The sequence below is a fragment of the Eleutherodactylus coqui genome, chromosome 2 (genome assembly GCF_035609145.1).
Source record: "Eleutherodactylus coqui strain aEleCoq1 chromosome 2, aEleCoq1.hap1, whole genome shotgun sequence".
Lineage (NCBI taxonomy): Eukaryota > Metazoa > Chordata > Amphibia > Anura > Eleutherodactylidae > Eleutherodactylus > Eleutherodactylus coqui.
This window is the reverse complement of record NC_089838.1, coordinates 221,197,418-221,211,297: the sequence shown is the minus strand read 5'-3', so window position 1 is coordinate 221,211,297 and position 13,880 is coordinate 221,197,418. Positions and strand designations below refer to the sequence as shown.

At 42.1% G+C, this 13,880-nt stretch overlaps 1 protein-coding gene across 1 annotated transcript in view; it reads right to left on the bottom strand.

Moving 5' to 3' along the window:
- Nucleotides 1-1,586: 1,586 nt before the first annotated feature.
- Nucleotides 1,587-13,880, bottom strand: part of LRRC49 (leucine rich repeat containing 49) — a 172,332-nt gene continuing 160,038 nt past the window's right edge. The window contains exons 13-17 of the mRNA XM_066589958.1: nt 12,100-12,337; nt 11,601-11,786; nt 9,793-9,902; nt 6,543-6,693; nt 1,587-2,162 (exon numbers count right to left, since the gene is read on the bottom strand). Coding sequence (XP_066446055.1) covers nt 1,959-2,162; nt 6,543-6,693; nt 9,793-9,902; nt 11,601-11,786; nt 12,100-12,337 — 889 coding nt within the window. The 3' untranslated portion in view covers nt 1,587-1,958. The remainder of the gene's footprint in view (nt 2,163-6,542; nt 6,694-9,792; nt 9,903-11,600; nt 11,787-12,099; nt 12,338-13,880) is intronic.

The window sequence follows — 13,880 nt, the reverse complement described above, 5'->3', positions numbered from 1 at the left end:
GAACTCAAGGACGCAGTAATCAATGGATCTGTATGGAGGAGAATGATCCATAGCATGACTGAAAATCGATCTCAATTAGAGGCAACTGATTTTGTGTAGAGCGGAGCTAAGTGAGAGAGAAGTAAAGAGACATGCAAAGAGATGCTGCTGTAGCTAACAATGTTTCACTGTCTCACAGCTACTGAAATCACATCTAAACTGCTCCATACTTTTCTATGTCTTCTATGTTCATGCTGTGAGCAGGAATTCCTCTTCTCTGTGCAAACAGTCTATGGCAGGCATCATAGCAGCTGGTTTCCACCCACCAGCTCAGGGATAGCTGAAAAATTAAGCCTCCTGTCCACGGCACGCGCACATTTTTCATGCGGATTTCCGCAGCGGACGCACTGCGAGTCATCATTAAATTGATTTGTTATTGCTTTCGGGAGATCGCGGATTGTGGTTTTTTTTCAGTGCGAAAGCACTGCGGATCATCCGCAATGAAAATATCTGCAATCCCACCTCCCAGCCTTTTCCCCACCTCCCTAATTGGTTTTAATCTTCAAATCGTAGTGAATCCACAAATGAATTTGCGGATGCACTGCGGGTCGTAAGCTCTCATAGAGATGAATGGAGCACATCCACGAGTGATCAGTGGTAAGATGGAGCATGCTGCATTTTATTATCCACATGTGGTATCCACAACTCAAATAAAAAGGAATCTGCAGATGTTAAATGAGATGTGAACGCCCAATGCTTACCTATGGGCAGCTTGATTTGGTGGTGCCACACGCGGAATGCACAAAATAATCCAACCATGGATATTGGGCCTAAGGCCTTATGTCCACGGGGACAGATCCACAGCGGGTGTCCGGCACACGTGATCTGCGCCCCATAGGGATGCATTGGACACCCGCAGGTAATTAAATACCTGCGGATGTCATTTTCCCTTGAGGCGCAGATTGCGTGTGTGGGAAAACACCCGCAGCATGCTCCATTTCAGTGCGTGTCTCCCGCAGGCTTCTGTTGAAGCCTATAAAAGCCGTCCGGAGCAGCTGAATTCCTGCTCTCCGGCGCAGGAGAGCAGGATTTTTTAAAAAAAAGAGTGCACGGCGCATGTGCGCGGCACGCTGCTGGTGTGCTGAGCACATCCGTCGGGCCGAAGAAAGAAGATCCGGCCCTGACGGAGGGAAGATCTGCAGCGTCCAGACAGGTAAGTAAATCTTCTTTTTAGACCTCATGTCCGCGGGAAGGGAGAGACCCGCTGCTGGATTCTGCATGAAGAATCCGCGGCGGGCCTGATTTTCCCTGTGGACAGTGGGCCTTAGAGTTGTATCCCGCATTTTTCACTAGTTTTTACCTCTACAGGCCAGGTCATATTACGTACGCACACACAGCAGCTTATTCTGAAAACTTATCTGAAAGTGTAGGTATGTTTTAAAGTACTGATTAGCATATGCAGCACCCTATGTTGAGCCCATATGAACAGGATTTCACTTCTGCTGATGCGCATTGATAAGCTGTGATGATCCTGAACATGCGTCTCAGTTCCATGACATGAAGAATTCTTTACATATGTTTTGGAGACAATCTCAACACCACATACAGAATGTTACAAAAGAGAAATTTATTTATTTATTTTTTTAAAACAAAAAATAAAAAAAAGCTTAATACAGAGAGCTTACGGGTGGGCATCTCCTTGATCTCTTCCATGTGTTCTTGAAATAATGGAAGACAATTAAGGTCCATGGCTTTTGTGTCACAAATATTCTTTTTTTCTGGTAATTAACAAGTCCAAGTAATTTCACTTTTGTAATACTGCGACTGCTATAAAATAGAAAAATGTAGGAGATGCAAAGGAAACATGTTAAGTGGAAAACTGAATATACTGAGAGTACCAAACCATACCGCTGCGTCTTCATGCCTTATCTGAAACTGAACGTAACTGTGCAAGTTTATAAGGGATGGCGAGAAGAAGGCTATTTTTGTTCAGAGATCCTCTGTAAACACTGCTTCATGTAGGAGTTCTTATCACGAACCTCAATCACTGCATCTCTGACCAGTTCAATGAACATCTGAGGCCACAACTTCTGCAAAGACTCATTCTTCAAGCTGATATCATTTGCTTCATTAACAAGGTCCTTCACATAGGCTTGGCAGAAAGGTTTCTTCTCTGTCAGTTCCTGTATGGACAGCTTACAGTTACCAATGAGCAAGTAAAAATTCGACAGACACTTGCATTACTTTATTCCTAAACATGGTAAAGCATACCAAAAACACAACCTATGCGGCTGGTAAGAGATCCTCAGAAAGAGGAGGCACCAGTCCAAAATTCTACAGCTACTGACAGGTTCCCTTTAATGCTGCACTTGTGGTTGTAATCTATAGGGTCCCTTTAAAAGACCTGTAGTACTCTGCATGCCATTATATTTCATTAACCCATATTAGTTTGCTAGAAATCAGAGGCGTAACTTGAGGCTCCCGGGCCCCAATGCAAAACCTGTAACAGGGCCCCCAACTATAATGCTTTATTCATAGTACTGGGCTCCCTATATGGAGAAGAGAGACCTTATGGGCCCCCTAAGGCTCCTGGGCCCGGGTGCAACCGCATCCCCTGCATCCTCTATAGTTACGCCCCTGCTAGAAATATTAGTCATCTAATATTCCACAATTTCCCTATTTGCTAAAAAAGGCCTGTCATAATATCCAATGCTAACACAAAGAGCAGTAAAATGTAATTTAAAAAGATATCCATTTAACACTTAAATCTAATATTGCCCATCTCCAAAGCAGAATAAAAGTTTCTCAGGCATAAAATCACTTTGCCTGAATTGTTCCAGTCTGATAATTAAGTTATTTTCTTTCTATCAGAAGCCATTAGACACAAAACCAAAGTCAACGAAAGGGGATTTGTTTTGTTCCTGCCTGAAAGCATTAGATCATGATTTGGATCATCTATGGTGAGCGTGAGAATTAAGTTTAAAAATACACAAAATCCTTTCCAGCAAATTATTATGGTGAAAAGTACATTTTTTCTTTGTAAATAAACTCAACTGGAGATCCTCATTAAAGGGGCTTTTTGTGGCAAATCATATTTAGTTAGTACTTTATTGCTGATAGAGAACAGGGCTTAGCAGGTTCTAGGACTTGAAATGTGAAAAAATATACAGACTGTAGAAGGGGAAAGGTCCACTACTGATTGGTAAAGTAATGCAGAATTGTGCCACTATATAAAGCTTATTATATGAAGGAATTATCATCTAGATCTTAGATATAGCCTAAATGACTTATTACTGATTTGTTCTTTCCCACTTTTAAAAAAGGTTTGCTAAAATGTTTATGAATAGCCTAAATGAAACAATTTTGACATTTCTGGAGAACAGGCTTATGTGTTAAAGGTGACACTATGGGGCTGATTACTACAGTTTTCTGACACAATCTGCAGCAAAAACTGTCCAACATACCATGCGCTTTTTTTCAACATGTACAACAAAGGAGTGTGGCGTCATGGAAAATAGAGCATGGCTTAAATGTACACGGATGGATTTGCATTGCAGAGCATGGAGTGGGATTCCACCTCTGGACTCCGCAACAAATCCAACCCCATAGCAGTGTCGGGTTGAACTCTGCTGCAGGAATCCCACATGCAGGGTCCAACCCGCCCATGGACAGGAGCCCCAACTGTACTTTTGCATGATACATCTGTGAAGTGCTTAAGCACCCGATTGCTGTCCCAGCAATTATTGCTACTGTGCATTCACAGAGAAGAGATAGTTGCTCACTAAGTTGAGGTGGAGAGCACCACCTGAATTCAGAGTAAACAGGCAGTCGTTTATAAATGAGGAAAATATTGTATATATTCTAATTTTTACATAAAGCAGGTACATCTGCTTAATGCCGCTTGTGAGGTTTTGCTGTATAAAAAGTACTCCTACGGTATCAGGATGCATAAGGGTTAGATGAATAGCTCTGGCAAAAGTTAGCTAGTCTGACTTCATTCATGGAGTTCCATGGACAGACACTATCTAATCATGATAGGATTACACTCCCAGGAACACAAAGCAGTACAGCTCTTCGTCTTCCAATAGTTATTTCTATGTATAGTATTCAGCCTTTGGGTCCAATGTTTGTGATTTTGGTCTTACATGCCTTCTCTTTTCTGCTCGCTACACTGTCCTTATTTTACCTCGGAAATCTTGTTATTTTTTGTTTAAGGTCCCTCTTCCTTCAAATAAATACTACAATAATATACCTTCCCCTTTTTTCAAGCAAATGACCTAGATTTAACTGTTACATTATTTGACCTTGTGATTTTTGTTTCATTTCCAGATCCCGGAGAGTGACGGTGTTGTTTTAATATATAAACAGATTTTATAACAGCAGACTATGTTATTTTCATATACTGACACAGTTTACAAGTACATTACACAAAAACTTAATGCCAGTGTCCAAGGCTGCTGTCTAGCCAGTAGCTGAAATGTGTAAGTCAGTAGCTACCGGGAATGATTATCTGTCATTTATTTTCCTCAGATCTTGTTCTATGACTACTCACAAGGGCTCCGTATGAAACACAGAGAAATAAAGCATAGTGCAATTTATATCTCCTACGTCTTAAACTTGTGCCCCCTTGCAGTTCCAACACAGGTGTGAATGGAGGAATGAAAGTCCATAGACTTTTATTGCCTCCATTCACCGCGTGTTACGAAACGGGAAATATTTGTGCCTAATACGCAGTGACAAATCACCCGTATGAATGAGCCCTAAATCTGTGACTAGAGTTTATCTATAGTGACTAAGGATTCTGAGATAGTCTGAGACACACCCCGTCTCATCATTAGTTTAAGGAGACATACCCCATCTCATCATTGGTTCTAGCTTGTGTTCCCTCCTCCCCCTGCAGTTCCACCTCCTCAAATTGGCTGCTGTGTAACAAAACATCTAAAATACTACTGCGGAGATGAAATGCTGTACATGGCTGGGGTCTCTCCAATCCAGGCTCTCCTAAAGCTATCCATTGAGATGAGTTAGACATAGGTCATTGCTAAGTGATTAGGAGAAATTTTTTGGAGCCCCTTACCTCAAACAGCTTCCAGCTGCGTAAAAACACACACAATTTCATGCCAATAGTGGCATGAAGCTATCATACATTGGGATGAGAAAGCATGCACTAGTGTTAATTAAGGCCTTATTCACACGGGCTACAAAATCCTGCGATTTTGTAGCGCTACGAAAACGCATTTATGTGAAGCCCATGGTTTCCAATGGGTTCTTTCAGGCTACAAAACATAGCGATGATTTTGTATTGAGATTTTGTAGCTCGTGTGAACAAGGCTTTAAAGGACATTACTCTTAATATAACCACCTATGAGCCACTTTTGAGTAACTGTGACAATGGAGCTTTTGTGAAAATAGAAAAGTTGGTGCATGTAGTGCTATTTTTCCTGATGAAGACATGGACACCTTAGTGGGACTTTATGGACTCTATTCTAAGTCAATAAGGTCTGTTAGGTGTCACTGGTATCTGTCATGTGAAGGATCTGACACTTTGTCATAGATTCCATGATAAATGAAAAACATGACACTGAGACTAATTCCCTACTGCCAAGAGATACAAGTAAATATAGGCATTGGTCCATCTTCCCATTTGAATAAATTTCCCAGAGGAGCATGGCCTTATAAGGCCCAATGTCCACGGGCAGGTTTGATTTACAGAATCCTCGGGGGCACCCGTGACGGGGATATGCAAATAAAGCCGTCTATAAAGATGCATGGGCATCCTCAGATGGATTAAAACATGCAGATTTGATTTGCAGACCTTTTGGTCCAGAAAACAAATCGCAGCATGCTCCATTTTTCTGCAGATCCCGCATGGATGGCTTCCATTGAAGTCAATGGAAGCTGTCTGCTCTACGGCAAACCCGCAGCTGTCACTGCGGACGTGTCGCGGGTCCGCGGAAAAGCATGAGATTTAAAGGAGAAACAAAACCTGTGCTGCGCATGTTCGATGGCGAGCCGTGAAGAACGTGCGCAGTACAGCGAACCCGGAAGTGGAGGGATTCGCACTGATGCCGCTGCCGGGAAATGAAGGTAAGCAGGGCTCACTGGCCACAGGCAGTGCTGGATTCCATACAGGATTCCCTGCATGGGATCTGTGCGTCCCGTGGACATAAAGCCTAAGTCTGCTCACTAGGTTCTCTTCCTATGGTGAAACCATACCCTTCCTGACCCACATCTATAGGCCGCTCATCTAGCCGAGCTAGCAACCTACTTCACACTGATGAGGGGCAAAACCCCCCAAATAGTCAGTCTGCACACGGTTTATATCTTTGTCTTCTGGAGAAGACTCTGGCTGTGGCTTATATTCCCAGTCATTGTCACAAGGCTTGTTAAAAGCTCTGACATTGACTTGCAGGAATGCTGCCTTCTAGTTGGTGGCACTGTAGAGGCAAATGTTCCATCTTCCAATTTGTATAAATTTCCCAGAGGAGCATGCATGGCCTTATGTCTCCCTACTAGAATCATACGCTTCCTGACCTAAGTAATCATGTGAAGCGGCATTTTACCTCCAATTTCTCATTGAGCAGATCCTGTGGAATGTACTGTAATACTGCTCGGGTCGGAGTTTCTCCACCAATTTTCTTGTCATTACTTTCTTCCCCACCTATCGGAACCTTCTTAGTCTTTATCTCTAGTAGTTGATGGAATGTTTTCTTTCTTTGGAATGCACATATAAATTAATGTTAATAAAATGCACATGCACAGGATTCACTAAAATAGTAGTGCAAAACACCAGAAGAAAATTATGCTCAGATGAAACCTGTGAAACCCCCCTTACAGGGGCTGTCTGAGGGGGAAAACATGCAACCAGCAGTAGGAAATGTTATACAATAAGAAAAACAGTACTAACCTGTTAAATCCACAGCCGCTCTAGTGGCCCACTGACGCTTCGTCGTTAATTTCCAGGAGTAATGAAAGACCATCAGAGCATCAGCACCAAAGTGGCAGGGGATTTAAAAAGGTTTTTTTTAAAGGGGTTGTCTCGCGGCAGCAAGTGGGGTTCAGCACTTCTGTATGGCCATATTAATGCACTTTGTAATATACATCGTGCATTAAATATGAGCCATACAGAAGTTATTCACTTACCTGCTCCGTTGCTAGCGTCCCCGTCTCCATGGCTCCGTCTAATTTCACTGGCTTCTTGCTTTTTTAGACGCGCTTGCGCTTTGCGGTCTTCTGCCTGGTGAATGGGGCCACTCGTGCCGGTCACCGCGTCGTCATTGTAGCTCCGCCCCATCACGTGTGCCGATTCCAGCCAATCAGGAGGCTGGAATCGGCAATGGAACGCACAGAGCCCATGGTGCACCATGGGAGAAGACCCGCGGTGCACCATGGGAGAAAACCGCAGTGCATCCCTGGGAAAGGACCGGCGGCCATCTTTGGGAGAAGATTTTTTAAAGTCCTTATTTCATCGGATCGGTGAGTAGCAAGCGGTTTAAAAACCGCTTTAATTTGCTATTTTATGCCAGGGAGGTGACAGGGGGAATGGGGTAAGGTAAAATTTTGAGGTTTGCCGCGAGACAACCCCTTTAAACGTTTGATACTGTGCCGCATAAAAGGTTGGTCTATAAAATGAGAATGCTTGGTCTGGGTGAGAATGTGTGTAAGTACCTGGCTCAGTGGTAGAAGGCAGAGGGTGGTTATAAGTGGTGCATACTCTGATTGGATCACCGTTACTAGTGGGGTACCACAGGGGTTGGTTTCGGGCCCTACTCTTTTTAGTATATTTATTAATGACCTGGTAGAAGGATTAATAAAATATCAATATTTGCAGATGATACAAAACTATGTAAAGAAATTAACAGAAGAGAGGAAGCAAAGAGATTGCAAGTGGATCTAGATAAGTTGGAGGCTTCGGTTGAAAAGTGGCAAATGACATTTAACACTGATAAATGTAAGGTTATACACATGGGCAGGGGAACACCATTACACACTAAGTGGGAAAAACACTGGGTAAAACTGACATAGAAAAGGACTTGGGAATTTTAGTTAACTGTAAGCTTAACTGGAGCAACCAGTGTCAAGCAGCAGCTGCAAGGCAAATAGGATCATGGGGTGCATCACAAGAGGTCATGGAGCACATGATGAGAACATTGTTCTTCCTCTTTACAAGTCACTGGTCAGAACACACATGGAATATTGTGTACAGTTTTAGGCACCAGTACTCAAGAAGGACATATAAGAGCTTGAGTGGGTACAAAGGCGGCAACTAAAGTAATAAATGGACTGGGTGGACTACAATACCCAGAGACATTATAAAAATTGGGATTATTTAGTTTAGTAAAAAAACAACAGAGGGGCGACCTAATAACTATGTATAAATGTATCAGGGGACAATAGAGATCTCTCCTATGATCTATTTATACCCAGGACTGTGACTGTAACAAGGGGGCATCCTCTACGTCTAGAAGAAAGAAGGTTTCAACACCGACATAGAAGGGGGTTCTTTACTGTAGGAGTGAGACTATGGAACTCTCTGCCTGAGGACGTGGTGATGGGAAATTCGATAAAAGAGTACGAGAGGCCTAGATGTCTTTCTTGAGCGATAAAATATTATATGTTATAATCATTAATAACTTCAAAAGGGTTGAGGTTCCAGGGATTATTCTGATTGCCAGATTGGAATCAGAAAGGAACATTTTCCCTTAAATGGGGAAAATAGGCTTCTACTTCATTGAGGGTTTTTTGCCTTCCTCTGGATTAACATTGGGGGGTAATAGGTTGAACTGGATGGACATATGTCTTTTTTCGGCCTTACTTGCTAGGTTAATTATATTGTGTCTAATGTTTTCTATTGGTGAAAGGTCTGGACTGCAAACGGCCAGTTAAGCAGCCGGACTCTTCTTTTCCAAAACTATGCTGTTGTGATGGATACAGTATGCGGTTCAGTATTCCTTGCTGAAATATGCAAGGCCTTGAGCTGAAAGAGATGTTGTCTAGATGGGAGCAAATGTAAAACCTCTATATATTGCTCAGCATTGATAGCGCCTTTCAGGATGTGTAAGCTGTCCATTCCATAGGAACTAATGCAACTCAATACAAATCGATGAACCTATAACAGCCATTCAGTGAGGTCATTTACTGAATGGCTGTGAATGATCGAGTGCTGGCTGTGATTGGCTGGCGCTCGATCCAATCACAGCGCTTACTTGCTGACAGCGGGTGAATTCAAATCAGAGAGCAGAGCGTTTAGCAGAGAGAGATGACAGTGGGGAGGATTACAGAGCAGCTTGCCGCAGCTCTGGGGATACCATCACGGCTGCCGGCTGCGAGGTGAGTATCGCAGCTTTTTTTTTTACCTAGTCTAATCTAGCTCACTGCAAGGGGAAGGGGGGGGGGGGGAGCATAAAAAATGTGCTGAAAAAGTCGGCTTATACTCGAGTATATACGGTAGTTATTTTTTTAAATGAAATGGAAAAAGGTTTCACTTTCACCTTCTGTGTTCTATGTCCTATTGTGAATAAATTATCGTTATATGAAATTTCCAAATCATTGTAATCTTTTTTTACATATATTTACATTCTACACAGCATCCCAACTTTTTGGGAATTGTGGATGTACATAGAAAGTTGAGGAAATTAACAGAACTTTTTTTAAAGAACATGTCTAAAACACACATATGTATACGAGATACATACAAAAGTAATCATAGACATTAGTAAGGCAGAGGATTTGTTTTTCTTCCCAGTAAAATAGTAATCCGAAGAGAACAGCAGCTGAATTATGAAATATATGTACTGAAAGTCAGAAATCTACCTGAAATCACCAAGCAGTGCAGTAAGTCTATACTGTGGTAACTCTGAAGTTGCAACATAAGCAAGAATTCCAAAGAGTCTTTCTGACATAATGACATCATTTTGAGTAACCTGCGGATACACAAAAATAAAAAGATATATAAAATGTTTGGTTATGATTCATAGCAGAAAGTGTGGGTAACAGACTACCTTTAACCTCGAACACTATGGAGGGAACTTATAAATAAGACTAGTGTTTCTTACACCCATTTTAATATACTACCTGCTGGAGTAGATTTCGTTGAACATGCATCTAAAGAGAAATCTACACCAGCCATAAACTGAAGTAGATCTCTGGTATAATTTATGCCAGTATCTGGTATCTTAAATTTGTCAAGACAAGGTAGCCACGTGTCCTCCTGACAAGCTATGCACACTTTTTTAAAAAGTGTCGTGAGCACCTGTAAATGTAAAAAAAAGCTTTTTCTGCAAATGATGCTTGCACCAAAAATTTAGACTTTTCTTTAGAGTAATTTTTGTACAGTTTACTCCCAAACCCCGTTTGCATAAACTAAATCTAGAATATTATCTCCTCTGGTTGATGACTAAGAAGCTCTTTTAGAGATGTTCCATTAAGTGCCTCTATTAAATTCCTGTTCCTCCATATAAGTTCACTAGGAATATTCAAATCAAATCAATCCGGGATGCTTCTAGTTCTTTCTGGATATTCGAATTACTGTTGATTTTGGACTATCCTTGAAACAATAGGCTGCTCTTGCGCCCCTTCTTACTCAGCCTTTCCTGTTCAACTAGTATCCAGGTATAGCTATTTCCCCGTCAACACAGCACTTGAACCATGTCTCTGCAACTGCAACAAAATTCATATAATCTCTAAATATGATCACCAGCTATAAACTAACTTATGGTGCTAATAGCGCAGGTTCCAAGTGGTGCAGGTGGCATTTTTTTACTTACCTACTTCCCAATGTTCACGATTAGAGATGAGCGAACATACTCGCTAAGGACAATTGCTCGATCGAGCATTGTCCTTAGCAAGTATCTCCCCGCTCGGGAGAAAAGGTTCGGCTGCCGGCACGGGTGAGAGGTGAGTTGCGGCAGTCAGCAGGGGGGAGCGGGGGGGAGAGAGAGATCTCCCCTCCGTTCCTCCCCGCTCTCCCCGCCCGCTGCCGAAACTTTGCTCCTGAGCGGGCAGGTACTCGCTAAGGGCAATGCTCGATCGAGCAATTGCCCTTAGCGAGTATACTCGCTCATCTCTATTCACAATGTCCGTCCTGAAAATCCGCTTGTGGACTGCACATTCAGTGCACTGACCATGTAATTGGACTGCAAGCTGAAGACGGTGTGCACACTCCCATAGAGATCAATGGAAGCACACACACACAGACTTCAGCTTTCAGCCCCATACTATGGTCTGCTTGGTTAATGCACGGTACGCAGGTAGACTTTTGGGGCTGACAGCGCAAACATCGGGAGGCAGGTAAGTAGAAAAATGCCTCCCTGCACTCCGGGGAACCTGCCCTATGAGAATCATAACTTAGTTTATACTGCTCATAGCCAGTGATATGTTGCCTTTAAATTATATGCTGCGCTTTTGTTTTTTAGAGCAAAAATGACAGAATCTGCAACGGAGGTTCTGAACAAATATGTAAACCTAGCCTTAGTTCGAACAGAGCTTTGTATATCTTTATGTATTGACTTATTGATAGAGTGGTTCACAACAAAACATGTATTGGTCAGTAGAAACTTTTTTTTAATAATTGCATTTTAACTACAGTTTGGAAATAAACTTGCCAACATGACTTGTAGTACCTCATTTTCATTGATTTTCTGAATGTTGAAATTGTTCAATCTGAAAATAATATAATACTTCCAAAGAGTAAAGTTAACAACAGGGTTTCCCTGAGGATCCACAGTCAACTGATCAAGCCGACGCAGCAGAGCTAGAGCATTGAACTGGTTCAAGGTAATCAGATTGTTTTCCTTAAATTTAAGGTGCTGTTAAAAAAAAAAGAAAAATATAGTTGGGTTGCATATAAAATATAGATATCAACAGGGACTTGATCATTTTAGCATAAATTCATAGATAAAAAGAGTATAAAGTATGTTCTTCAGTGTTAAGCATTTTGCCTAGACGTGATATCCAATACGTATATTTTTGATAGCCTACACATCTTTTCTGCAACTGTAGTACAAAGCATTAAGCACATAGAGAAAAATGCGAATACTTACTAAGTAAAATTTTTCCAAAGAGCTACACTAAAGCATCATAAAACTCCAGTATTCAGAGGTCCACTGTCGCACCACTTACCGCTGCATTGGGAAACTTCATTTTTATTTTTGGCAGAACCTGAACTATATCTTCATAATTTATAAAAGTGAAAGAGATGGTGTTGACCGAACCAGCTGTCTGTACACTCCACGTCCGGTCAAGAGACTCAAGAGCTCCCAGACCATACAGGGACAAAGTGTCTCCTTCAAGTTCCACAAGATGGGAATCCACCACACAAAGTCCTTGAACAGCACTGCTGAGAACAGTATCAAGTGATCTAGAGAGAAGGAAGGTGTGATCATTAACATTTAAACAAGGCTCCAATGTTTAAACAGTTTTTCAAAAAGAATAACTTGCAAAGGGATTCTGCATACATTATGTAAAAAAAACTGGGACAGGTTTACTATTGAAAATTTAACAAAATCTCTGGTTGTGGAAGAAACGGTCTGAGATGTTGTGAGTCACATTTACTATGTGTTCTAGACATTGTTGGACACTTTTGCCACATCTGATAAAGCAGCATTCCTCTGTGCAGGGGCGTAACTAAAGGCTCAGGGGCCCTGATGCAAAAAGTGAGCTGCCCCCCCCCTTTATCTGTATCTGTACCCATACCCATACCTAAGCCATGCTGCACAGAGGCATAACTTAAAGCTTCTGGGCCCCAATGCAAAATCTGTAACAGGGCCCCCAACTATAATGCTTTATTCATAGTACTGAACTCCTTATATGGAGAAGAGAGGCCTTATGGGCCCCTTAATGCTCCTGGGCCTGGGTGCAACTGCATCCCCTGCACCCTCTATAGTTACGCTCCTGCCTCTGTGGTTACACTGTATGACAAAATCACTCCAAAAATGGCTCAATTTTTGGTGTAAACTCAGCCAACTAATATGTGGTATAAAGTTACACTAGATGCAACACATTATTTAGCAGAGCCATATTGAGAAATCTGGCAAATTTAGACTGTCTAGTCTGTTTGCACTGTCCACCTATTAGATAGTAAATGTGCCCCGTTGTGTAGACAAATGATTGTCACTGTAATGATCTATTTACGGAAGTCACTTTAGAGTAGTCTGCAGCCCCTAAGATGCTTCAAGTGTTGTACTCTGATCAAGTGGAATGTAGAAGATGGCAGTACTTTTTAATCTGGTAAATAGCCAGATGGCCAAACGAAAACTTGAACATCAGAAAATGTAAGCCCTCAACATTGGAAAGTGTGACATTTAGAACTGATAAAGTAGGACTAGGTTTACAGCTGCGTTTGGGGATTCAGTTTTCCTGCTTTGCTATGGGAGCAGAAATAGGAGAATCCCCAGGCCGAACAGACCCCATTGACTATAATAGTGTAATTATAGTCAGTATGCGCCAAAATTAAGAAGATTTTGCCACATCTTATTCTGTCAATACGTGTAAAATATCAGTCTTACAAAAATGACTTTCAATGTTTAGAGAGATGCCAATGTACATTCTGAGTAGAGATGAGCGAGCGTACTCGCTAAGGCAAACTACTCGAGCGAGTAGCGCCTTATTCGAGTACCTGCCCGCTCGTCTGTAAAGATTTGGCTGCCGGTGCCGGTGACAGGTGAGTTGCGGGAGTGAGCGAGAGATCTCCCCTGCATTCCTCCCTGCTCTCCCCCGCCGCTCCCCACCAGCAGCCGAATCTATAGAGACGAGCGGGCAGGTACTCGAATAAGGCACTATTCGCTCGAGTAGTTTGCCTTAGCGAGTACGCTCGCTCATCTCTAATTCTGAGTGATTTAGCATAACCTCTAAAAAAAACTTTTGAAGTATTGAGCACTGTGTATAGAAACTTAGGGAACATT